Source organism: Merops nubicus, unplaced genomic scaffold (assembly GCF_000691845.1).
Source record: "Merops nubicus isolate BGI_N331 unplaced genomic scaffold, ASM69184v1 scaffold21586, whole genome shotgun sequence".
NCBI classification, from domain to species: Eukaryota; Metazoa; Chordata; class Aves; order Coraciiformes; family Meropidae; genus Merops; species Merops nubicus.
Genome location: NW_008615879.1, coordinates 1 through 27,114, shown reverse-complemented (window position 1 = coordinate 27,114; position 27,114 = coordinate 1). Strand labels below are relative to the sequence as shown.

The window sequence follows — 27,114 nt, the reverse complement described above, 5'->3', positions numbered from 1 at the left end:
CCCCCCCCCCCGGGGCGCCCCCCCCCCCCCCCTGCCACTCGCTCTTGCCAGCAGCCTTACACAAGCTCTGGCCAACGCCGCCCCATTAGCTCACTCCAAAGAAGGCTTAATAGAAAAGTCTGCTCAATTATTTAGCAGACAAACGGGGCGATGATACTGATTGAAGGCAGCCAGGGTCCAATGACTGGCGTGGACCCAAGGCTTCAGCCCAGCTCCTGTCTCAGCCTGCCAGATCCTGCCTTCCCTCCCCTCCCCGCAAAGCCAAGGCTCAGTCCTTGGGGCTGCAGAGAGCACTGCACGGCCATCCCTGCCGAGATGCCTCGCAACGAAGGTGCTGCCCAACTGCTGTCAGACCCAAGGGATGGGAATGGGGAGCATGGCAGGAGTCCCGGGCAGTCCTACAGCAATGTGGCACAGGCCAAAAAAGCTTTAAAGCAAGCAGCCTGTTGGTGAGACAACCCAGCCCTCAGCAACAGACTGCCCTGGCACTGCTGGCACAAGAGGTTCAGCTCCCTCCCAGCAAACCCTCGAGGGACAGGCAGCTGTGAAACACAAGGCAATGGCCACACTCCTGTCTGGGAACCAGAAGACCCTCTGCCGAGGGACCCCCTGAAGTAGCGGCTCTCCATCTCTATCCTGCACTATTTCTCCTCTGCCTCATGTTTGCAAATCTCACTACATCCAGCGAGGGAGTCGAGCCGTGAGATCCCCAGACTCTGCCATAAAGACCAGTAAGCCTGGAGGAGGTGGGTGCTGAAGCTTTGGTTCACCAGGAGCAGCACCAGCCGTCCTGCTGGACCCAATGAGGAAATGCATTTCTTCTCTCCCCAAAGCACAGCCCACTCCACCCAGAGACTAAGGTGTATGATGTATCAACTGTCTCATCACATCTCAGCCTGGGCAATGTTCCTTTCTCTTGTGCTTAACGGCTGTTAGATGCCAGGAGTCCTTAGCAAGAGGACTTGAAGCCTGGCTGAGTGTCCTGTGCTGGACAAGGAGCATCTGAGGCATCCAACTGCATCCTGATAATGTGGCTGGATGAACTGGCAGTGCCCTGGCTCTCCTTACTCCCACCCTTCCCCACTAGAATGTTTTGGCCCCATAAATGGGACCTCACTCCTCCTCTCCTGGATGAACCCATCCTCTCTGTCCCAGGGCAACAGTTGCAGGACTTTCCAGCCAAGTGCCTGGCACAGTATTGGCTTGCTGGTTAACCAAAAAACCACAGCCAAGCCAAGGAAGTCACCCAAGATCCTGTCCCCTGTCCTCATTCACTAGGGCAGAGCCTCCTCGCAGGGAACCACTCAGGGGAACACTAGTGTCCTACGTAATTCCCACAGAGAAATTCCCACCTGCAAATGTGGGTTGGATAAATTCTCTCTGCTAACAATTTCTGGCCATTTAGGAGTTACCAAATTGTACCAGGAAGAGCTTTCAACCTGCTTCCAGCACTGCCAGGGCAGAGTGCTTCTGAAGAAGGAAAAAAGCCTGTCCTGTTATCCTGCTCACTGCACTGACAAGGCGGCAAAAGGAAAAAAGGAAAAGAAGGAAAAAGGGAAAAGGAAAGATATGTCCTCTTGTGTTCACTTAAAGGAAGCTGCTCTGGAGAGCCTGGTTACACATGAGATCCTTTCAATCCCTTCCGTTATTACTGCCTGGATAGCAGCAGAGGGTCTCCAGGCCAACAGCCTCAGTTCTCTCTTGATTGACCTCCATGGCTCCCCTGCAACATTTGCTTGCTGTTTCATAGACCAGAGACTTATAAGACTTATCAAACCTGCAGATTTAGTGCAGAGCTTTACAAAAATCAGATAGAACCATGTGTTTTACTGACATTTTTTCCTGGGCTTCTTCCTGTTCCACCTTGGGCTTCTCCTGCCCATCTAGGTCCACTAGGACACAATGCTTTTCTCACATCATTCTGCTGTTCTGTGTTTATTTCTGCTTTCCAGTGCCTGAGGAGGTGACCACAAAGTCCCTGAGGATCAGTCAGAGACTTGCTGCTTCCCAACGGCACGCCACAGGATGCAGCACCTCTGGTCTCTGACCACGCAGCCCACTGCTGCCCGAGGTGTGTGGAGGGTTCTCCTGGCAGACAGGGACAGTGCCACCTGGCAAGGTACAGCCCCTGTGGCACTGGCTGCCTGGGTTTCACTAACCCACAGCACAACTGGCTATGCAAGTAAAGGAGACACAGTCTGGAAGCTTTTTGTCTCCCCAGGACTCCCTGTGGGCAAGGAAGGATGTAACTGTCATCATGCTACCACCCTCCCAGCACTCTTTAGAGTTCGCTACACTGAGGACCAGAGGAAGAGCTTTAGACCTTCTCCTCTTTGATTCTGCAAGTGACGTGGCTTGGGATAGATATTCAAGGGACAGGGAGCCAGGGAAGGACTTCTCATCCTGCCTGGCATGCAGGGAACTGCTTTATCACCTCCCCCCTTCCCTCCAGGAAGAAGTCTAGTTGTGGCATCTAATTCATGATGTTTGCCCTTTCCACAGAGCAGGACTCTGGGGGTGAGCAAAATCGACCCCCCTTCACAGTCCAGAAAGGCCACTGAACAATGACCTTGTGCTAATCTCTTGGCACTGTCACACTTGGGGCTGTGGAGTGGTGCAGCAGCCACAGGAGGCAGGATATAATTAGATGTATTTGTGTACATCTTTTGAGTCCTTGAGAGAAGAAGCTGAAAGACTGGCTGCGGGGCTAAGCTGTTCGGCCAGATGCGGCTCTTCTCTCTCCAAAGCCAGAGACTATCATGTTCTCTAGACATGAAACCAAGCCGGATGTGCAGTGCAGACAGAAGATGCCCATCTCCCACAGCAACCTACAGGGCACGGTGCTCAGGCAAGACACCTAGGAATGGCACCGGGAGAGAGCAAACGTTGGGCTGCAGAGAGTGTCAGAATAAGCCTGTCTGCAGGACAAGCACAGACACACATAAACCACCAGCTCAGCTGTGGCTTTGTCCAGCCCCATCATTCCCCCAGGTGCTGTCTCTCTGAATAGCTGGTTACCATAAAGACAAGAAGATTTGCTTTATCCAAAAATCAGCATCACCTAAGTGCCTGGACAGGGTTTGTCTCACCCTCACACCACAGCAGTGAGAGCTCAGCCAGAGAGCTCTGCATATGCATTGGTGTTTCCAGAGATGTGCCCAGCACACAGGAGCTTTGATGAACTCCCCTGGACCCAGTGCTGCGCGTGACAGCGCTTTGCCCTCGTCACCATGTGGGCACATCTCTTCAACGTGCTGTGCTCACCACCCCCAACAGCAGCTGTCCTGTCAGAGCGCCAGACCTCACCCTGAGGAGGAAGCTGCACACATGCTGTCAGTACAGCGCCTCATAGCTACCTCCCCCGAGGGCTTTCCTGCACCACAGGAAGGAATCCTGCACCCAGCAGTAGTTCTGGGATGCAGGTCTCGGGGGAACATGTGTATGGAGCCGGCAGGAGCTGAGGAGCCACATCTGCCTCACTTCGGTCCCCACACGCCCCGTGGCTCCTGTGACCCGCCGCAGCGCCTGATTGCCACGCGACCTGCACGGCTGCAGAAGGCAAAAGCCACTCACCCCTGAATGTCAGTGTCCACAAGCAGCCGGACCAGTATCCCTGTCACAGCCACAAGGATTGGGTAATGGTCTACGCTCTCCAGCCCTGCGGAAGCAGAAGAGCAAGATGGAGCTGCTGGCATGGCAGGGCAGGTGAAGCAGGGCTGCACCACTGCCCCCAGACGTGGGGGCAGAGCGGTCCTGGAGGTAGGGACCGTAACTTGGGCTCTCCGGTGGGGCCACAGGCTGCGTTGAGAGCAGAAGAGTCTTCCCCACTAATGCAAACCCCAGACTCAAGCACTGCCCCCACAATGGAGCACCCCAGCCTCTTCCGAGCCTCAAGAGGAGAAGGTGGCCTGACCCCTCTGAAGGAGGACAAGAGGAAATGGCCTCAAGTTGTGCCCTCAGGGGAGGTTTAGATTGGACATTAGGAAAAATTTCTTCTCCCAAAGGGTCCCAAAGGCCTGAAAGAGGCTGCCCAGAGCAGTAGCAGATTCCCCATCTCTGGAGGGGTTTAAAAGCTGTGCAGACGTGGTGCTGAGGGACATGGTTTAGTGGTGACCTGGCAGCACTGGGTTACCAGTTGGACTTGATGATCTTAAAGGTCTCTTCCAACCAAAATGATTCTATGATTCTAAGCAGGCAGAAAAATCCAGCTGCTGTACAGGAAATGCAAGATGTCCATAATAACAGCTCCTGGAGCCAGTCTCTGCTAACAGGCCTAGCTCAGCTCTGTGGTGGAAGAGGACAGATGTTGCTGAGAATGGCTTCCTCTGGCAACTCAGGGCACCTTTACTTGATTCAGAGCATTGTAACCAAGCCTGCTACCTCATTCGCTTTGAGCCCTTCAAACAGCTCCCACCTGACTGGTGTCAGATCAGTGCCCAGCAAGACACCTCCTTGCCCAAGAACAGCTTGGCTGCCACTTAGCTGCCTAGGAAGAGCACCAACGTACACATTCATCTGGAGGGTTTACATGTCTTCTGAAGACAGCACTTTTGTGGCAGCCTACAGGACCAGACTGGCTTCCCAACCAGGGATGTAGGTGCCCTGAGGTCACATCCCATGCACCTCTACACCGACCTTCAGTAGAAACCACCCCTTGCTTCCCAAGGGCAGACCTCCAGCATATTTTCAACGGAGGGAGTTATGTGTGGACTCACCTGGCAGACGGAGGTTGACCACTCTGTCAAACAAGTTCCTTTTTTCAGCACCTGGTTCAAGAGCTGCGTAGGAAAAATTGGAGAGGGTTTCTATTTTCTGGATGGATCTTCCTGTGAGCAGCATCCAAAAAGCGTGGTTTTGGGGCAGCGTGTCCTTATAGCTCAGGCTCGGTGCCTGGGAGCTGGTGGATGCACAGAGAGGCTCACAGCACAGACCTAGCTTGGCTTTGTCACAGAAGGAGGTGGCACCACACCACAGTGGTTGTACCAGACCCAAACCTCCCAGGAAAGACTCAGTCTGAGGTCAGGACACCTGAAACTCAGCATCTTCCACCTAAATCTGAATCCCTACGGAAACCAAGCTACTTCTGCAGAGAGATAAAAGCTCTTGGCAAGCAGATGCTCCAGTCCCTAGGACAGCCACAGCCTGTGTCAGTGGGGTGAAGCACCAGGATGCGAGTGGGATGCTGCAGCAACCTGCTCTCTGCTGCCTGCTCCCCAGCTTGCCTGAACCACCTGCTAAGGGCCCCTCACTTTCTTCCTCACACGGTGATCCCTACAGAAATTCCAGGATCCCAGGCTCACTGTCCTCACAATTGATGTACTACACCCCATGATGTCTTGCTTTGACTCTTCTGCTCAGAGCCCAGACCCTCAGCCCTTGGATGAACCCAGCCCTTGTCACATAGGTAAGGTGTATATGACTGCTCCTCACCAAACTGGCTTGTACAAGAGCAGCCTGTCCTCAGGGCTTTCCAGGGTTGTTCAGGCTTTACAATAAAGACTAATTTACTGGAGCCTAAGGGGATTTTGTGTGTTGGAACTGGGTTGTCCTAGTTGCCTCAGCAGGGAAGCGGAGATATCTGATATTGCTCTCTAGAACTGAGATTAAGAAGGACCAACATGCCTGCCCAAAAACAGGGACATGTTCCCTGTGAAGCCAGTTATATTTTCCACAGCTCTTTGCTCAGATATATCACCTCTCCCCTCCAGATTTCACAGCACTGCTTGTCACAGATTTCAGCATTCACTGGGTGGAAGAAACTGGCCATAGCCTCTCTGAAGGAAGATTTAAGTAGCCATCATCCTCCCTCCCAAGCAGAGGTGAAAATCAGCTGTGGACAGACTAGTTGCAAAGGAGGTTGAGCAGTTAACATGCAGAGATTTAGGGAGCACCACTCATTCTGCAGCAGCTGGATTTGCTACAGCAGCTTTAAATACTGCAGCCTTTGCAGCAGGAGCCCCCATTCCACACACATCTGGGGAGAGGCCAGAAGGGTCCTCATGCCACTTGGACACACTCTTCTTGCCACCCTGCTAAAGGCCAATACCTGGGCAAGCCTCCGAAGGAGCAGCTCCGATGATGGGCGATTCCAGTCGAGAAAGATCTCCGGAGCCAGTGTGACGGTCATTTCCAGCACCCTGAGCAAGCTCACCGACAGGTCGAAGCAAGTGGCGCACACTTTCAGCTGGCGGCTGTCCACAAAGTTCCTCTCCAAGCGCTCTGCTGCCTGCTGGATCTGCCAAGCAACAGAAACAGCTCAGCAAGCTGTCCCTGCCCAAAAGGAGAGCCGCCACCCTCAGCACCACTCAGCTCCCACGCGTGCCACGGAGCTACTGCCCGCCCAAACCCAGGCTCCCAGCCAGCGCCGGCACCCGCGGCACGCTCACCTCCTGAATCATGCCGATGAACTCGGAGAAAGCCCAGTTCAGCTGGTTAAGGACGCTGTTGAGGAAGCTGGGGGCCAGGTCACGGTCGCCGCGGAGCAGGTCTGCCATGTGCTGCTGCAGCAGGGTGGAGGGACACGGCTCTGGAACCAGACAGTGACAGCTTCAGCTTCAGCTCGTTCCCTGGGGCAAGGGCAGGTGGGAAGCCCAGTTCTGGGCTTGGGTCCTGCGGCAAGCAGGGTTGGCAGGGCACCGGAGCTGGGGTGCAGGGACTGCTCTGAGCGCCGACCTCGCCTCCCTGGCCTCCCAGCACTTCTTTTGTAACACCAGCCTGAATGAGTGAGGGAAGAGCCCTGCACGCTCGCTGCTGTCCGTGTCCACAGGAGCGCTGCCGGGCAGCTCAGCAGCCCTGCAGCTCAGCTCAGTGTCACTCTGGCTCAGCCCTGTGGAGGCCCACGGTCAGCCCAGCAGTGATTGCTCCCAATACCAGAGTGGCAGCAGCAGCCCAGAGCCAGTGCAGCCACCCCTGGCCTCACGTGGCTGTGCCTGTTGGCTTGCATCTGAGGAGGAAGGCACCTAGTAAATCCCACTCCTGAGAGGCTTCTGCACAGAGCCAGGGCTGGCCCTGACCTCGGCAGGCTCAGGCAGAGCTACCCATGCTCCCCAGCCAGGTTCAGGCCCAGCACACATCCCTGTGGTAGGGGGCATCTCAGCTCTGGGCCTCTTCACTATCAAGAGCACAGATGGGGGCAGACCCAGCAGCTGGCAAGCACAGTCAGGGCTGCGTGGGGCACTGGCCCCCATGGGTGGGCAGGGAAAGGAAAGAGGCACAAATGGGATAGATGCTTCTCACCAGCAGAAGGACCCACTGTCAGTGAGAGGCTCACAAAGTCATTCAAGACTACGAGGGAAGGGTACCAGAGCTCAAGCAGAGGCTAAAATTCAGGGCTTGGGGAAAGAAATTTGAGCAGATTTACCCAATATAAGGAAAAAAAAAAACCAACCTAACTATTTCTCCCTCTACTAGAAGCTACCAATAAGTAAGAGCAGGTGGAAACTCTGGCAGCGCCAGCATTGCGGTGCCCAGAGGAACAAGCTGTGCTGTGACTGCAGAAGGTCTTTGGGGTGGCAGCCTGCTTGAAAGGCCAGCACCAGCACGGGCAAAGGAAACACTGGGTGACCTCCATCACGTCCCCAGGGATCCAGAAGCTAGACATAACTACAGGCATTTTGCTAGTTGTGATTAGCAAAGCCAGACAAATGTGGCAGAAGACTGTCAGCTCCAATGGGAACAGGATAAATTATTCTGCAAATACCCAGTAGCAAGTACAATGAGCTTCTGTTGTTATGGAGGACATGCACTGATGTCTCACAGTGCATAATCACTCCAGGCAGGTCAGCACCCTGGCTCTGATCCTGCCTAAAAACATGTCTTTTGGGAGGGATTTCATCACAACAAATGTCTTTGATGTCCCACTCCCATCCACAAGTACTCTTCCAGCCCTTGGGTACACATGGCTCAGGGACTGCCCAAACCAGACATCTTTTTGAGTGGATTTAGTGGTCCTCAGTGGATTTCTTGCCCAGTTTTGTTTTTGTTTGGTTTTTTTTGTTTGTTTGTTTGTTTGTTTTTATTATTTTTAAGTGTCCCCTGAAACTCTGTAAGCCTTTGGCATTGAATGTGTCCTGGAGCAGCATTTCACAGCTCAGTTTTGTGTGGTGGGAGGACTGCAGGTCTGAGCTTGGCTCCTTCTCACTTTACTTGATAATATTTGTTCTCTGCAACCCCCTCCTTCTGTTGGGAGAGACAGCCAGATGCTGCTCTCCAGTAAGCCATGATTTCAGACCTTTATGATAGTCTTTTGACAGGAAACTGTCACATCTTTGTCCCTGTCGCCGTTCCTCCCTGAGCCCTGACAGTTCTCCCAGATTTTCTTTGGAGAGGTGGAATCAGAAGCACACGCAGCATCCAAACCTCAAGTGCATGGCAGATTTGCACAAAGGCATAATGTGGTTTTGTTTCATTCCATTTTCCTTCCCTCATAACTGCTGCTGTGTAATTTGTTCCTTTGACTGGGCATCAAGCCAATATTTTCCAAAAGACTACAATAAGATGGCTGTTCAAGGATAACCCCTTCAAAAGAATTCTAGTTCAAGATCCTCAGGAACTTGCTGGTTGCAAGGTCCAAGTGGAGAAGCCCAGAAGTCAACACTGGAGCTCATCTCATTGTATTCTCTGTCACTGATGGAAACGGGGCACAGCACACCCTCACCCTTACCAAATTTGCAGATGACACTGAACAAAGGGCTTTCTCTCATGTGCTAAAGGCACCCTGAGAAACTTGACAATTGGCAAAAAAAAAAAATATCATATTCAACAAGACAGATGAAATTTTGCACCTGGAGAAGAACGACTCCAAATATCAGTCCTGGCTGGGAAACAATGGTCTGGGCACCATCTCATAAAGGGGTTTTGTGGGATACCAGCTTGAACAGAGGACAAGTGAGGGTTCTTGCTAGAGGAGGTAGGTGATGGCAGGAGGATGAGCCACCCCTTTACCTGGTCCTGGGGAGGTCACACCTGAAAAACTGTGACTCTTTTCTCAGGAAGGTGCGTAGACAGGTCCCAGGGAGCCCACTCTGCAATCTTGTCTAAGGGTTATGCTCATCTTACAGCCCATTGATTTTTAATCTCACTTTCCCTTTGCGTTCACCACTCCACATCTGGCAATGCCAAATTCCATCTACATTTTATCTTCCCAGTCACTCAGAGTTTGAAGATCCTTTTGCAGCATTGAGCTTTTGTGTTATTTTTCTCCCCAATCTCCCCTCAAGGTGTAAAAAGTGCTTTGTATCAAAACTGCTGACATATTAGCTCCCTCCCAGCCTTCGAGTACCAAAGCAGTTCTCGGCAAGGATCACCACTCCTCGTGCATGAGCTCTGTGGGCACTCTGTGGGCTGTCCTGCTGGTCTGATGCCAAAGCCTATTATACCAACGTTTCAAGTCAACATGAATCGCCCAGCCAAAGTTTACCTCATTTGAAGACAGATTTGGCTTTTTGAAGGATGCTCTTATTCTTGTAATAACTTGTTTTATCCTGATTTTTAGCCAATTACTATTTCCTCATGGTCTTTTTCCAATAGAGTGGTGTGAACTTGCTCCAAACCTCCAATTCTAGGTTCTTAAATGCTTTCCTTGCTGCTGGCAAAGACTGTGCCAGTCTATAAAGGCATTAAAAAGTGGTGCCTCTGGTCAAACTTCTCCACAATCATGTAGGGGTTTTTTAAGGTTTCACGCTAACACCATGAAAAAGTGGACTTCCTTGGCTTTTGTTGCTCCCAAGAGGATTCTGAATCTGAAGACACAATCCTCACTGCTACTCTTTGAAAGCAACATAATGAACCAGACCTGGAATACCGTAAGAGTAGCTTAATCCCCTTGCATGAGTTCCGAGATGAAGTTCTCCACTAGTGTGCAACCACTAGTGGTATCCAGAAACCTAGCCCTGGTGCTGTCTTCTTCTTCATTTGCAAGGTGTTCACCATTGCTGAGGCATTTCCACCCACCTCCTTCATGTCCTAGTTACCACTGCCCTCCTGGTTTGTAAAGACACAGCCTGGCATGTGCCATTTCAGACAGGGGTGTCACTTCACAGGGAGTCTGTGGATAGTCGCTAATGTGTCTACTTTCTTGATCCTGGCAATACTATATCACTAGTGTTTCTAAAACTTGTAACTCCCTAATACAAAAGCCACTCAATCTTGTCTTAGCCTTCATTATGATAGATAAAGAGCAGTCATTGGAACAGAAATTGGTGGTTTTCTAAGGCCAGAAATTATGACCTCAATACATTTAATGTGGGCACCAGAGTGTGGCCCCAAGCAGTTATAGATATACCTTGATGCTTCCAGAACAGAAACTTCCCCACAAAAATATAAGCAAAACAGTCAGAGGGGAAAAAAAACAACCATCTAGGTGTGTGGGAAAAAGTGAATAAACACACCAAGTTCTTTAAGATTATTTGGCAGCCAGAAAGGCCCAATGCTGCAGCAAGCACCTGGGTTAAAAGGCTCACTGAGCTCAGGGTGAAGCAAAGATGCAAGTTAAAATGTAACAGGTAAAGTGAACATGATCAAACATAGCCAGTGGCTGATGAAAACAAGCAGAAATAAGCAGGGTAATAGAAGGAGAAGACTCAAAAGAAGCATCCACAACTAACCACACTACACACGAAGTTTCTTGAACTATAGGAAAAAATTCTAGCACAATTATTAGAAAAAGTGTTAATGGGAGAAAGTCTACCAGTAGCAGAGGCCCATTAATAGAGTTAAAAATTAATAAAGCAGACAAAGTGGAACCCTTCAATTACTGCTCCTAGTAGCTAATTGTAAAGAAGCAGGGTCATGTACTTTCATCACAGGAAGATAATTATGTACTTTATACTTTGCTAATGACCAAGGAAGATTTATAAAAGGGCTGTTTGTGAGATTTCTTGGTGAGCAGCCCAAGAGGGGCTCTGGATGCTGCACCATTTACAGCAGAGCTGGGAGCATAAAGGAGGAAAGCCCCAAACAGACCAGATTCAGAAGCAAAGCAGTCCCACCCAACACTTATCTCAGTTTTTGAAAGGATCCAGACGTAGATCTCTAACAGCTGTGGCTGTTGCACTGATGAACCAGCAGTGAAAGAGGTGAGCTGGGGGTGCAGCACTCACATCACCAGAAAACTGTGCCACAAACACTCGAAGATGTATTTAGAGAGGACCAAAGGGAATGTTGTGGGGTGAGCCAGAAGGAAAGCAAGCAGCATTTGGGGGATGAGATATTGATATGGTTGAGCGCAAGGCACCAGGCTGCCCCAGCCTGCCCCTGGGACTTGTGTGTGCCTCCAAAGCAAGGTGCTGGCAAACAGGCTAATGCAAGTTCTGGCTCTGTGACCTGAAGATCAGGAGGTGTTCCAGCCAGCATGACACTGGCACCTTTGGGGCTCTTAAAAACATGGGAAGGGTGAAGACAGAGGCTTACGAAAAATCAAAACCTGTTCCTGAATAAGATATGCTTTCTTTTCACCATTAAAAATCTCCAAGAAGAGAGTTCACCCTAGTACAGAAGGATTTTTGAAGAATAAAATGTTGTAATGCACAGAGTTTAGCCCAACAGAGAAAAGATGTGAGAACACACAAGATGAGGTTAGGTACATCCCCATCGGGAAGAAGTGACGCATTTATTTCTGAGGGTGAGGAACCACCATCAGAAGGGCTTGGACAGTTAGCTGCCACCAGCTGATGCTTTTGGGGTTGTCAGATTGAGACAGGATGCCTTCCTGAAAGACCTATTTAGCTTAGGCAATTTGCTGGATTTGGGAAGGGGATGCAGGTGAATTCTCCGGCCAACACTGCAAAACAGCCCAGCTAGATGATCTCACGGTCCCAGCCTCCTCCCCTCCACCACTTGATGGATGGGTGGGCAGAAGGCCTGGAGCAGAGGAGCCCTGTGCTGCAACCTGAAGCCACCCTGCAGCTCGATAAAAGCCAGGCAGGACCTGGCACAGGGCCACCGCTGCTGCTCACCGTGGCGTGCCCCAACAGCACCCCCCCTTGCCTGCGAGCCACCGGGCCGGTGAAACCAGCCGCCAAGCAGAACCACCCCGGCCGCGGAGCGGAGCCCGTCGGCTCTCAGGAGCCAGACTGGAGGCACTGCCCTGCCATGGGAGCCATCTGGCCAGCGGGGCTAAGGAGCAACTCAGGGAGCAGGCAGGAACACACGTGGCCTTTCTGAGCCTCCCCCCGTCCCTGGGCTAACCCAGGCAGGCATCAGAACACAGCCCTCCAGGGAAGCATTCCCAAAGCAGGCCAAGGCTGGAGCACCAAAGAGGCATTTGCCCAGGCTCCCGTTGGAACGGCCTGCAGGAGCAGACCCAGACAAGAGGGATTTCAGCTTCAGCTCAGCAGTTTGCCCTGCTGTCCCTGCCAATGCTCAACTCACAACAAGGTGAAAATGGATGGGTAGGAAGGTGGGGGGGGTCATCTCCTTCTCCTTCCCTGGGCAGCATCTCAAGGACACCTCTGAGTCCCTTGACCTTGTTCAATTAAATCAGCATTCATTATTGATTTGGCTGTGCCTTAAAATAGCTATCCCAGGAGCAAGTCCCCAGCAGCAAGCCCAGCCTGCTCCAGGCTCAGACTCTGCGGAGCCACCCTGAGATGGATGGAGGGAGGCCTTGAAAGCTGAGGAGCTCTGCTTCTGCCCCATAGCTTCCCAGGATGTGGGGAGCTTGGTCACTGCCCCACAGGACTGGTTGTAGCCATCTGGGGGCTTGCTTGTGCAGCAGGAGGGCGAGGGGACAGTCATGAGGTCCCTCCTGCATACGTACCAGGGCTTCCTCATCATTCTCCAAGGATGAGAGGAACCCAAGGCTGGCACAGCTCTGACCCCAGCGGTAACCTGACAAAACAGGTGCAAGAGCAGGTCCAGGATGCAGCCTCAGTGACTGCCATGTGGCACCAGCCTGCCTGGTATCACCCAGGGACGTGACTGAGCACAGCACCCACCGCGTGAAGCCCCCTGTCTCCCAGAGAAAGCTGTCGTCTATAAACAGAAGGAGGGAAGGAGGGAGCTCTCTAAAGCTACTTCACCAGACAAGGGAGGTTTACACAACAAACTTACTCTGGAAACTAGCAACAGAGAGATCTCCTGGGCACCCACAGGCAGGAGAGAGAAAGAGAACAAGAGTGCCATTAGCACAGAGACAGGCAGCTCTCCCCAGCAGACAGGGCTTAGTGTGCACCTCCACAGGCTGCCTGCAGCATCCTCTGTCCCCGACCCCTGTGCAGCTCTCCAGGAGCAAGGCTGGCACAAAGCCTTTTCCACAGCAGAAGAGGGGTCAGGAATGCATCTGGACAGGCTCAGACCCTACCAGGGTGAAGCCAGGGATGTGTTCTTCAGCTCAGGAAAGGTACCTTCTCCTCCCCACATCTTCCTCACCCACAACAGAGTCGAGGAACTCTTCAGTTCTGTGCCAGTGCTGAGAACCAAACTGCAGTGCCAAGGGCAGGACAGGCTCTGCCACGCTCCAAGAGAGATGCCTGGTTAGAACACTCTGGGCTTGCAAACTTTTCCAGTCCCCTGCTGCCTTGGGCACCACTCTGTCTCACAGGGTACCCTCTACTGCTCGGCACACTCACCAACTCTTCCCTTCCCCCAGCAACTGCTCGCTGTGGACATCAAAGAGCCTTCTTTTGCTTACATTTTGGGGTACAGCTCTGATAAGGATGCAGCCCTGGGCCTCTCTCTTCTCCCTTGAAGGGCAGAACCTCTCTTTGTCATGAATCTAATCCACCACCCAGCACGCCAGAGAGTCACCAGCCAGTGCAGAGAGGATGATGATGTCCAGGAAAGGAAATGTTGTCTGCAAAGATCAGGCCTGGCTATTTGGCAAGGAGGCCCCTACTTCAGCAGCCATCTCACCAGCTGGCGCAGCCCATAGCAGGGGCAGCTGCTGAGGGAAAGGTCGGTCCTCCCAAACCAGGTATCATAATCCCCAGTGGGCCCATCCCCGGCCCCACTCACTCTGCAGGCTCGGAAGGCTGGCATCCTCAGGCTTGGTTTTCAGCAGGTGTGGGAGCCGTGTGTATCTGTACCCAAAGCCACAGCCCTGATAAAACAGACAAGGAAAGATCTCAGAGGCTGGAAAACAGTTTGGGTTTGTTGCTATTGGAAGGCAAAACGCTCAGTGACCAGCCAGCCCCAAATGCTGACAGGGGCAGGGATGCAGGATGCTCACCCGCCACAGCCTGACGAGGATCCAGTTGGTCTGTGCCCAGGGCCGCTGCTCATAGGGAGCCAGGAGGTTCTTCATCATGGAGATCCGCCTGCCAGACAAGGACATAGGTCATCCCAAAGGGTCTGGGGACAGGGGATTAATCAGGACACACAGTAGTACCCATGGAGCTGGGGCAGAGCAAAGCCACTGGTATAAGGGTGATTGAAGGCTCCCAAATCAACTCCAGCACCCTGCTGCAGCTCGTGGACCCTCAGCAGTGCGTGGCAGCCCACTTGCTCCCCCACCCAGCCTTGCCACCACCCCAGCCCTGCCCCAGCTCCCCAGGAACAGGCAGGGCAGCACTCACTGCTCTTCTGGGATCCTCTCGACAGCACGCAGCGAGTGGGGGTAGCAGACGTAGCTGGCCAGCGCCTGCATCAGGGAGTCCCGGATGTCTGAGGGGGAACAAGAAGGGACTAGGCCAGGCACCCAAGGACACACAGCGCAGCAGGGAGCACCCGAGCACCAGAGGCTGGAAGGGCCTGGCCCTCATTTAGAAGCACCCTGTCCCAGCTGATGTGGAGAGCATGCTTGTGCTCAGGTAGCTAAGGAATAACTCCAGACTGGCGACACAAGTAGCTGCAACATGAATCCTGCTCTCAAAAGGGTATCCAAGGCCCTATATCTAACCATAGAATATGCAGGACACACCAGACAAAGGCAGTGCCCAGCCTCTTTGTACATTGAGGCATAAAGCAACAAATTCAGCAGATAGGTCCCAAGAGAAGTCTCGTGAGCCACTGGCATTGGGACGAGCCAGACCTGCACCACTATCCCCCCAAGCAGAGAAGTCCAGCTTTACCTGTGCCCACAATCCTTGAGTCAGCAAAATGCTTGGCCAGGATGGCAGCAAGGCGCATCAAGGTCTCTTCATAGCCTGCAAAGAAGGGGAGGGAACAGGGGTCATGCCCACAGCCTGACAGGCAGCCCCGTGGTCCCAGTGATCGCAGGGACACGGCAGAGGTCATGGAATCCATGCCTGCTACAACTGAAGCTTTGTTCCATGCCTAGCTGTCAAAACAGACAGCTGGCAAAACACATTCACCTCCAACAGAACTTTTCACCTCGCTCTGCAGAGCAGGCAACAGTTACTCAGAGAAAGATAAAACCATGCAATTGAGTCAGATGGGAAGGGAGAGATGCCTAGTGCAGAAGAGGCTGAGTACCACAAATAACACCCTAGATCTATACAGAAAGGCCATGTCCAGCCTGCAGGCCCTGAAGAGATCAGCTACGGCTCAGTCGTGCTGCTCCCTGAACGGCAGGCACAGCCTTCACTTAATGGATGTGAAGACTTCTGGTGAGAACAGAAGCTCTTCTGCCTTTTGCAGGCTCTGGAAAGCACAGGACTACTTGCTAAGAGCTCATTGAGATCACTTAGCCAGGAAAAGCACAGAATGTGCACAGAGGCAATCCACCCAAACACAGACACATGGCATCAAGTGGCCGGTCACCTCCATAGGAATGTACCGAAATCCCAGGGGGATTCAGAAGCAGTCCCAATTCCTGCGCTCATAGCACATCTCCTCCCACTCAGAAACCAGCAGACAGTGGCACATGTTGCTGGGACAACCACATCTTCCAGCAACCCAGCCTTTTCCTGGTACCTACCTGGAAACAAAACCCAGAGCTGCCAGTGGTTTTCACTGCAGCCAACACTGCAACAGCTTTGGGCAAAGCACGAGCTCCCTGCCCAAGCAGAGCTATGGCCATGGCTCACCAGTGGGCACCTACTTGAGGAACAGCACTCGGCATGCAGACAACACACTGGTGCAGCACATCACAACCAGCAAAGGACACAGAAGAGATGCTGCCCAACTACCACTAGTTCACCATAAGGATGTGGCTTGCTTTAAACTTTATCAGGCCAGAATGAGGAAGGCTGCACTCCATCCCCTCACCTGGAAGTTCCTCCATGCTGTTTACAGGGCTGAAGTAGTTCTTGAGTGCGCTGTAGCTGTTCATAGCCACGCTGAGGTAGAACTCGGGCATGAAAGCGAAAAGCGAGCCCGTCCTGTCGCCGTGCTCGATGGTGCGGATGCACACCCGCAGCAGCCAATATATGTCCTGCATCTTCTCCTGGCCAGAGAGAATACAATCCCCAGTCAGTTTTGTTCAGCTTCTCTCTGGAGAAGTACAACAGTCAGCACCACGCTCAGTCTGCAGAAACATCTCCACACCTGAGATGTTCCTCAGAGCACTACTCCAAGCTCATTAACCAGATCTGTGCCGACCAGTGTTTTCACAGAGCCACAGAAGCATCAGGTGGAAGGAACAATCAGAGATCTCTACACCAACCTCAAGCTCAGAGCATAAACATCATCACCATGACATTACATCAACTGTAGCTTTGTCTCACCGAGACTTGAAACTCTCCAAGAACTACTCCTTGGTAAAGCATATCTGACCACAAAGGCTTGATCGCAAAAAACGCGTGCTCACTTTTATTCCAAGTACGCTGCCTGAAATAGGGCAGGCACCAGCAAACTCAGCATAAATCCACTGGAAAGAAAGCTGGTCCTTCGTGGGAATTAAGTGGGAGCAGGCGGAAAGCTCATACCAACTCAGATCTTTGCAATAGGTGGCCACAGCTTTTCAGATTCTGTGCCAGCCATTCAACCAGATTTACTGTCCTAAGGAACATCGGCCTGTTGCTTCTCTAAGCAAAACTCAGGAGGTCATAAATTTAAACCAGGAAATTTAAGGGCATCTGGGTAACTTTAAGCTATAAAAATCAGCACCAACAAAGCCATAAGAAGACAAAACATTATTCTATATCCTGCAGTGCCAAGAACTATCATAAGTAATAGCAATTTGCATAAAAATAGATGGAGGAGGGTTGCACTTCCAATTAAAAAAAAAAAAAAAAAAAAATCAGAGGTGCAGACAAGTGATCTTGTTTGCTTAGTGGCTTTTCTAAAATATGTTGCTACTACCTTTGTTTTACATGGGTTTGTTTAGTAAATTAGACTGAACCAGCACAAATCAACTAAATTGCCTAAAGACTTCTTCGTCTTGACACCAACACGCAGCTCAACTGTTGCTCTCAGGGTAAAAAGCAATTGTGCAGATAACATTAAGGTAAAGAAAGCTGTGATTGGTTTTATGAAGACTTGATAACCTTGAAATGTCATTTCAGGTATTGCCCAGCTAGTAGAAAGCCAACACCAAGAGGATACCCAGACATGACTGCCCACAGTGTGATGGATAAATACAGCATTGCAATAAAATAAGCTGAAAGGAGCTTCCTGCAGGGATGTTTTGAAGGCAGGATTATCTGTTTTAAAACAAAGGGTGTTTTTAAGCTGTAGAGCTCCATTTTGTCGAACCGTGAGTCCCTCAGCTCAGAATAAACCGGTGACTAATTGTCAGGTAGGGACCTGTGATGGCTGTGAACTGGAGCCCTGAAGGTATGGGCAGTATGGACCAGCTCCTCCCACACTCCACTCCAAAGCAAGCTCACTTGGCTCCTGGGGCACATCCCACCACCCAAGCCAGCTAGTGACCTCCTCTCCCTGTGGGCCTTGCAGACCAGGACAGGAGCACAAGTGGGGAAGGCTGTAGCCTTCACTCCTGGATGCTGCTGATTCATTCAGAAAGGTGACACCGTGCTCCTGACGGGTTTAGTATGACAATAGATCATCTAGAGACATGGATAGTGTTTGTGCCATCACAGTGATACATGCAGTGCACCCTTGTAATGCCCTTCAGCCTTTCAAGAGCAGTCTAGGAAGAAAGGTTTATTTTCTGGCAAGCATGGGCCAGAATGCAGCTAATACAGCTGGAGAGCTTCTGCAGCACAGCACTGTGCCTTGCAGTCCTGCTCTGGGAATGCAGGGGAGTCAGACCAGATGACCTGTAGAGGTCCCTTCCAACCCAACCCCTTCTGTGATTCGATGAAGGAGGGGACGAGGAAAGAGCTCTTGAGTCAGAATCAGCCACTGCAGCTCTGCCAGACGTCTCCATAGGAACCACCACTCTTCCCCTCCCTGCTTCCATCCCAGGACACATGCAGCAATCCAACTGCCACGGCATGTTCCAGGAAACGTGTCTTCTACCCCAGCACAAAAAGGCTACTAATAGAGACAGGGCAAGGCAATGTGAAAGGCAAGACAGGAGGAAGAGATCAGCAGAGCATAACAGCAAAACTGCTCATGAGAAAACGGACCAGAGACTTTATCCTGGAAAACGACGAATGCAGGGAAAAAGGGAGAAGCTGTGCAAACAGTCACCGGTTCCTAAGTGCAGAATGCACTCTATCAGGGAATCAGGGAAAGAAGGGGAGAACACCTGAACAAAACCCCCTAGCCCTAGGCTTGGATCCTGCAGACTTCAGGCAGAGCAGCACTAGCGGGACCCCCATGTGACACACACCACAGCTCAAGGGAATGGTTCTCAGTAGTCTCTAGACAAGCCCTGAGACCTGAATCTCCGTTTGAGCTGCTGCACCTTTCTGTCTGTGGTATCTGCAGGGGCCTGATGTCCCAAGGGTAAGCCACCACGCACAGCTAAGAACAAGCTGGCCTGTGTCCTCACAAACACTACAGGACCAGGCCTGGGACAGGACAGGGTCCAGGCCTAGGAAGGAGTCTCTGGTGCACAAGAAGGGAAAAACAAGCCCCAGAGATCATCAGAATTACTCCAGCACCAGGGAAAATGACACTTGTAACACATAAGCCAAGCAGAACAGATACAGAGGCACACTTGCTTGCTCTCCTCTGAACTGCTCACCTTTGAATAAATGGTGACATTTATCCAAGCGAGGCGTCGGCTGAGGTGATTGAGCTTTTCGGAGAAGACCTTTTGGCTCTTCAGCAGTTCCTCGTGAATGTCTCTCCTCTGAAAAGAGTGCAGAGATGTGAGGGCAGATGTCACTGCCACTTACAGCATCCTTCTTCAGAGCTGGACAAACCATGCAAAAGCAAATACTGCCCTGGGACCAGCTAGGGAGTATTGGCAGGAGGGAGAGCGGTTAGCAGCCTTTCTGTGGAGGGAGTGGGAATCAGGGCTATAATAGCACTTATCAGTCTCAGCTGCAGCCCACAAGGCCTGATGCAGACACTAGTCCAGCGTGGGCAGCAGCTGCAGAGTCACCTACTGTCAGGTACATTTTAATGCATCATCAGATACACTCAGTCTCTGAGCTGGAATAGGACAGATGTGTCCCCACCCTAGGAAATCAGCCCCGAGGTGCCTGGTGCTTGTGGAGGTTTGCAGGCTGCTACATGTTGTCTGGGAGAAGCCAAAGTGGTTGCTTCAGTCCCTCTCTTCCTTGATGCAGTGGTACAGTGGGTTGACACAATTTGAAATGTGGCTGCCAGTTCCAGGCATGGGCTACTACCCCATCCAAGACATTGGCTGCTCCAAGGCCAGAAACCACCCACTGTGCTTCACCTTTTTTGCCAGATACTAAGGCTCCACCAGACAAGGAAGCTGGGAGTCCAGAGACACTCACCCGCTTTGGGCATCGACTGATTTTTTCCTCTGTGTCTTTCAGTGCCATGGCGTATTCATTCACATCATCTGACACACCAACCATCTGAAAAACAGCAGATTACATCAATAAATAAGTTTGGGTTTTATTTCCAAAACACGTAAGTGTGCAACCAGATCCCCCTGGGCATTGGGATAAGGAAAGGGAACACACAGGCACTAAATAAGTAGAAAACTGAGAGTCAGTGTAGAAGCATGGACGCTGGGGGAATGGATCCCTGCACAGCACGTGCTACTGACCTTCCCAAGCTGCTGGTGGACACTGAGGTTGTACATCATCACTATCCCATCCAGGACTTCCAGGAGGGAGTTCTCTGTGATGGGCTGGTCTGGCTCCTCTGGGGGTCTGCCCAGTAAGAGACCTTCATTTCCATGGCTGCCTTCAACTGCAACACATCCCCAAGACAGGAGAGAAGTTCTCAGCAAGGCATTTTGGCACCTCAGCTTCTCCCTGCATGTCTCTGAAGCCAAAGCCCTGCTGTGCCTCTGTAATACAGTGCTCCTTTCCAGCCCATGTGATTCACTAACACACCACTCCCATCTCACTGCCTGCATCAGGCTGACCTGCCAGATCTGTTCAAAAAGACCCAGGCCACGTAAGTCCCACCTCCTCGAGCCCTGTACATGCTGCCTGCCCCAACCCTACAGCAATGGCGCTGCTATGTCATCCTCCAGCTGGTCTGTGTTCAGAAGACATCTCCTCCTTACACACACAGAGTGACAGCATCACCAGTGCCACATTCAGGATGGCAAAGTGGTTAGCTGTGGACCTGTGGGTGTCAGCATGCCCTAGGAATGGGAAGGAGCGATGCTGGCAGTAAAGAGGCTGTATTCCTCTTGAGGGTACTAGGAGCTGGAAGATGCCACCCTCATCACCTGGGCCAGGCCCGCAGGAAGCTGAAGTACTCACTGTCCTCCTCCGTCCGCTGCTCCACGCTCAGCGTGCGCACTTTGACCTTCTCCAGGGCGCCCAGCGGCCGCCGCGGGTTCATCAGGCTGACGGCCGCCGTGCTGAGGAACCGGTTGGCACGGCCCAGGGTGGGGGAGCTGAGCCAGCCAGGTCTGGCAAGAGCTCCGCCAATGGCCAGGGCAGCAGAGGGACGCTGAGACCAAAAAGAAATCAAGGGGGAGAGAGTTTTAGCTGTTTGCCTGCCGGCTCTTCCTCCCTTGTGCCTGCGAGGATGTTGGCGCAGATGCGCAGCAGCCACTGGAAGGTGAGCAGACACCCTTCCTATGGTGGCTGGGCCAGCAGTGTGAGGTTAGCCAACAGATATTCCTCCCTCCATGGGCACGTGCCAGGTACAAGCAGCAGATCCGCAGACCAAAGAGCTGCTCTGTCTGCAGTTGCCTCACACCCTGAGCAAAGCAGAGCAAAGAAAATTCTGCTGCTCAAACCACCCATCCAGGACCTCGCTGACCTCCAGTGACCCTCACGCAAGTGCAGCTCTTTATCTGGTAGCCTACGGTCTGGCAGTCCTGGCCCAGACACTGCCTTCCTCCAAAGCAAAGCTCTTGTAGCCAGAGGCTGAGGTTGCTGCCCTGGCACCAGGGCCCTCACCTGTGCTGCTGACGTCGCTGATTCCTCATCTTCATCGAGATCATCCATAGTCACGGCCTGCAGCTCTGCAGGGTCGATCAGGACGTTGGCTTTCACAGCCAGGTCATCTGCACAGAGCACATCAAAACAGCTCTGAACACAGGAGCTGCCCTTTGCTTCCCATGAGGCAGCTCAAAGCTCATCCTCTCTCCTGCCTCTCGGCAGTACAGAAGTGGCTAGTGAAGCTGGATGCTGCATCAGAACAAGCTAACCTTCCCACCGGCTTCCTGATGTGGAATAGATGTGCCCTTGCTAACACAGCAAAGACCATGCAGTGACAGATGCTGCTCACCCAGGACCCATTTCTGTTCCTGGTCTTAGCAGCAACAGAGAGAATGACTGAGGAACCAGGAGACAACCATCAGAGCCAAACTGGACCAGGGTAGGGAAGAAAACTCCAGCCCTGAGAGCATTTATTAAGCTCTCTTAATGCTGTCCCATGAGACATCCCCAGGTCACTAGGACTGAGACTCAGACCAGAAACCATCCTCCACCCAGAGGAAGGCTGCTGGTGGCTCTGATGTACAAAGCCTGAAGGACATGTCCTCTAGTCCACAGCCCTGTCCTTAAAGCTGGACAGGAAGATCTTGGTAAGAGACCACAGGAGATTACATGGTTCTCAAGTGAAGTAAGCTCATTTTGAACAGCCAGGGATCAACGTGAGACAGGGGAAATGGTCCTAATCTTGCCAACAAACTTGGGAAGGAGAAGAGAGATCTGAGCCAAAGGCAAGTGCCACATGGACCAGAAACCAGAGACAAAGTCTGACGGAACAGCAAGAAGTTCCCAACCAAAGGGAGCCTTTGAAAGTCTGCTGCCAGGGTAGCATGTTGCATACAAACACATGGCTGCAGTACATACTCAGGGCTGCTGCTGCCTGTCCTGGGAACTACAGCAAGTAAATCCTGGATGTCCTCCACACCCAGCAGAGCCAGGCTGCCAGTCAGAGATGCTGTGGCAGCTCCCAGCCCTTGGCTTTGGTGTAGCAAGGGCACCACACCAGAAGGTATTCCCAGACTATCCCCTTCCCTCCACTAGCCACAGGCCCTATTCAGGGACACAACCAGTCAACTGTTAACTTGAAGGATACTCCAGCCAAAAGGGACAGTGTCTTCTCCAGTGTAATTTGCATCTAATTAAAATGCAAGTCTCCCCTCCTTAACTTTAACCACAATTCACTAGCCACAGCTCCCTTCCTGGGATGTCTCTTGGGCAAACTCCAGGCAGGACCTGGAAGCAGGTATTGGAAGGGAGGGCACTTACCTTTCAGAGTCTTTTTAAGATGTGACAGGAGACCTCCAAGTCGCTGTAGGTCAAAATAGTCCACCTTCCCATTATAGAAGAGTTGAGGAGGGACATAGGCCTCTAAAGCAGAGAAAGAGATTTGGTTTTTCCATGAGTCCCATGCACAGGATCCATGCAGACATGTAAGCCCTCCCCCAAGATAGACCCCCGACTAATATTTAGTGACAACTTCTGTTCTCATAAAAGCACAAGCCATTAAGGCAGAGGTGATTTCCACAACGAAGGAAGTATTAGATCCAGGCCAAAATAGGAGCAACCGACGGCCATCAACAAGTCTCCCAGTACTTCCTCCCTCCCAGCCACAGTCACTGGGGGAAACTGTATCAGCAGAAAACTCAGCAGGTCTCCACCTGGCTACTCCAGCTCTGTCACAGTCCAACAGGGATCATAAGGCACTTATTGAGTCTAGAGAAAGGGTCAGCCTAAAGTAAGGAAAGGGAGTGTCAAGCAGGTCATGGCAGGATAGGCAAGGTTGGGTTTGAGGGTGGGAAAGCAATTGGCACTGACTTGCTTTCCCCTTAATCCCACAGTCCAGGAACCACAAAACCAGACAACTATCTTCCCCTAAACTTTGACTATGGGATCACTGAGCTGTGCTTCTACAGACTCATAAATCAATACTGAACCCCGCTCTAGAGCATACAGGGGGAACCAGCAAACTGTATAGATGCCCCTTGGCAAGCCTCAAGTTTGGATGTTAACTGGAATGGATTTGAACTCAGGAATTTCCCAAGGTGACCGGGAACTGCAGACACAGAGTGGCAGAGAGTTCACGCACCCATGGGAAACATGAAATTTCCAGCATCCTGGAGAGCACTGCCAAGAGGCAAACCTTGTCCTCCCCACAGAAATGCCTTCAAAGCTTCTCCTCCAGGCCTTACCTTCGCTGCTCAGTGCAGCCTTGTGGCCATCCCAGAAGAAACGCAGGGCAGCGATCAGCCGGTGCAGGAAACACACCATGTACTCTGGCGGGCACAACACGGTCAAGTTCTAGGGCGAGGATGAGAGCTCAGTCATGGGGGCAAGTGTGAAAGTGCATCTTCCTCCCATAAATTCATAAGACTGTTTTGATTGGAAGTGATCTTTAAGATCATGAAGTCCAACACAGCACTGCCCAGTCACTACTAAACCATGTCCCTCAGCACCACATCTATATGGTTTTTAAATCCCTCCAGGGATGGGAACTCCACCACTGCCCTAGGCAACCTGGGCCAGGGTTTGACAACCCTTTTGGGGAATAAATTTTTCCTCATGTGCAACCTAAACCTCCCCTGGTGCAACCTGAGACCTTTTCCTCTTGTTCTATCACTTGTTCCTTGGGAGAAGAGCCCAACCCCCACCTGGCTCCAACCCAGTCAGGCAGCTGTAGAGAGCCAGAAGGTCTCCCCTGAGCCTCCTTTGCTCCAGGCTCAACACTCCCAGGTCCCTCAGCTGCTCCTCACCAGACTTGTGCTCTAGACCCTTCCACAGCTTTGCTGCCCTTCTCTGGACACTCACCAGCCCCTCAGTGTTCTTCTAGTGAGGGGCCCAAAACTGAATCCAGGATTCAAGGTGCAGCCTCAGCAGTGCCCAGTCCAGGGGGATGATCCCTGCCTTCATCCTGCTGGCCATACTAGTGCTGACACGAGCCAGGATGCTGGTGGCCTTCTTGGCCACCTGTGCACACTGCTGTCTCGTCTTCAGCCAGATGTCAACCAACACTCCCAGAGCCTTTTCCGCCAGGCCGTTTTCAGACATTCTTCCCTACGCCTGTAGCTTTGCAGGGGGCTGTTGTGACCCAAGTGCAGGACCCAGAACTTGGCCTTGTTGAACCTCACACCATGTGGCCTCATGGCCATACCCAGTGGCCACACAGGGCAGGCAGAAACTTTGTGTTCTCAGCCTTGCTAGAACCTCTAGCTTCCAGCACTGGTAGATCTCAGCCCTGACAGCAGGCAGCAGTTTCCACCTCTAGAAAATCCTGGGCACTGAAGCAACAAGCTGTTCGGACAGAGGAGGGTGGATACCACATGCTTCACCATGAAATACAGGGCTGATGATGAACACGGAGATGCAAGTGAAGAAAGTTTCCTGCAAGAGTGGATGCCTGCCTTGCAAAGCTGCAGGCCAACAGCCTGATCTAGGGCCAGAAGAACAGTCCTCACCCAGGCAAGTGAAGAGGATGCTAAGGCCAGCAGGCCAGCTATGGCAGAGCACTCCACAGCCCTGCTCCCCAAGAGGTTTTAGGAGGACATTCAGCTTCCACCCAAGGTTGCTCCCAAGGGCCGTTTTCCTATAAATCCCTGCACAGGACTTGGATAAGCTGCCTGGTTTCTAGCCTCAGATCTTCTGCCTCCTCCCCACTCCTTGCTGTTCCCTAGCTGATCCAAATCTGGAAGCAGACCAGCCAGAAGGGCAGAGCTCCCAGCCTGAAGATGCCAGAGAGCTCTCAGAGTGGGGCTTGCAGGAAGGCTGGCCCTCTGACTTACCCCTCTGTTGCTAGCATTTTCCTGAAGAAACTTGCGGAATTTGTTTAGGAAGATGTATCTGGAGGCTTCCCCCTGGCAGAAGGAAAAGCAGGTGGTAGATTTATCTCTGCCTTACAAATTTTGTGATGTGAAGATACTGTACCAAAAGATCCATGGAACACTTACCCCTCCTCTGTCCTTGTTGTTCAGCAGCAGCTTCAGAATCTGAACCTGGAGACCTTCCACCACTAAAATGGGGATAGATGGCTGCCATCAGAAAAGAAGCAGAGGAGAGCAACTATCCATATGAACCCCATCTGCAAGACCTCATCCCCAGGAGAAAGGCTACCTCCTCAGCAGAGGGGGCACAGGAAGAACTGCTGCCAGGAGAGTGCTAATCGTACCACCGAAAACTTCCTCCTCTGCCACCCAGCAATGAATTCATCCAGGACTGACAAACAATGCTCCTTCAGGGGAGTTCTGGTTTGTCGTGCCCCATGGTGGGATGCTGCTGGTCTGTGCAGCAGGGTCCCAGCACTCATAAGCCTCCAGCAGAAAGGGGAGGCCATGGCTGGCCCCCGCCTCGGCAGCACAGCCTGTTGTGGTGGGAACGCAGCTGGGCTTCAGGTCATGAAGGAGATTTGGAAACAGCTCAAGGGGTGGTGCCCGTGGCTGCACAAAGGGTATGGGACCTTGGCAACTTCCCTCCTTCCTCACAGACCTTCGATGCGTTTCTTGAGCCGCTGGCAGCCTCTTTCATATGCCCGACGCCTCAGTCTCTCCTCAGCACTCTCATCCTTCACCTCCTTACTCTCCTTGCCCTGGATGGAGGAGAGACACTGGTTAGTAGGAGATCACTGCACAGGGAAAACATCTTGCCCAATGGAGAGCAGCAACTCCCAGAACCCCTGTGCTGGCAGCTGGCAGCACACCTGAACAGGCCTTCCCCAGCCTTGTCCCAAGTAAGGGCAGGAGATTTTCGAGGACACCCAAGTCAACCTGTAATTCCTTAGGTGCTGCAAAGTTCCCTTCCAAATCTGTTGCCACAGAAAACTGTCTCCCTCCTCTGTCCTGCGCAACACACCCCAAACGTCCCCTCTGAGGGGACAATAAAGATGACGGGGCAATGGAGAGGCTACACTCTCACACAGCTCTGCAAGGTCCACCAGTGCTAATGCAGCTGGAAATGTAGGCCATCCAACTTCCTCAGGCAGAAGCTGATGGGGACAGCAGGCTACAAAATGTCTTCAGTCTCCTCAGTGGATGTGCCCTTACTTACCTCCTTGGTGAAGCGGTTTGGCCACCACGTGGTGGGAATGAGCTCCTGCAAACCAGCTTCCTCCACACGCAGCGGGCTCTTAATGTAGAAGAACACAACCGAACGGAGCACATCAAAGCTACAGCCAAGTTAAAGCCAGCACAGAAGCTACGTTGGGAGAAGGTACAGGGAGTGTTTCCAGAGATGTAGTGAGAGATCCCTTCCAAACAACCACTCAAAGCTCTGCAAGATCCAGAGCCCCCTTCTCCTGGGAGAAGCCCCACGCAGTTATCACAGTGGCTGTCCATATGCTAGCATGGCAGCTGGACTGCTCTGAAAGTAGTTTTGCTCTAGGGACCTGACAGAGGCCAGTTAAGTCCTCTTAGTAGGATGTGAACTCTACGACACAGCTCTCCCTCCTCAAAGCAGGAATTTGTAGAGAATTGTGTCAGGTGGACAGAGGAGACCTGAGAAATTAGAAGTGACCTCTCAAAGATAGGGTGGCCTCTGCCTCCCAGGATCTGCAGATCTTTGCAGTCTCCTTGACTGCATTATTGACAGCAGGGAGAACCGAGACTAGAGGAGGAACAAAGGATACAGAACATTGCTGAGCAGGTATTTCCTGGATTTCTCATGCTTCAAGACTGCAATGGTGAGCCGGAGGTAGTGAATCTAGGGAAACAGAAGAAGCAAAAGTGACTCCATCTACAGAAGAGGATATGACTCTTCCATTGGTACAATGTGACAGAACTGCCATCCCTGGATCAAACAACTCCAAAATCCAAAACATACAATCATAGAATCATAG

The 27,114-nt window shown here is 52.0% G+C and overlaps 1 protein-coding gene across 1 annotated transcript; it reads right to left on the bottom strand.

Annotated features, from left to right (window-relative positions):
- Nucleotides 1–3,569: 3,569 nt before the first annotated feature.
- Nucleotides 3,570–26,978, bottom strand: RNF123 (ring finger protein 123; the record flags this gene model as incomplete). The annotated part of the gene is made up of 21 exons (XM_008942677.1): nucleotides 3,570–3,658; nucleotides 4,716–4,766; nucleotides 6,013–6,235; nucleotides 6,387–6,526; nucleotides 13,954–14,038; nucleotides 14,168–14,255; nucleotides 14,514–14,601; nucleotides 15,009–15,083; nucleotides 16,108–16,285; nucleotides 18,938–19,045; nucleotides 19,662–19,745; nucleotides 19,940–20,085; nucleotides 20,610–20,802; nucleotides 21,258–21,364; nucleotides 22,560–22,661; nucleotides 23,483–23,591; nucleotides 25,070–25,141; nucleotides 25,235–25,296; nucleotides 25,770–25,869; nucleotides 26,328–26,445; nucleotides 26,905–26,978. Coding segments are annotated over 21 exons (2,292 nt in total), but the record flags the coding sequence as incomplete, so codon positions are not given.
- Nucleotides 26,979–27,114: the final 136 nt, after the last annotated feature.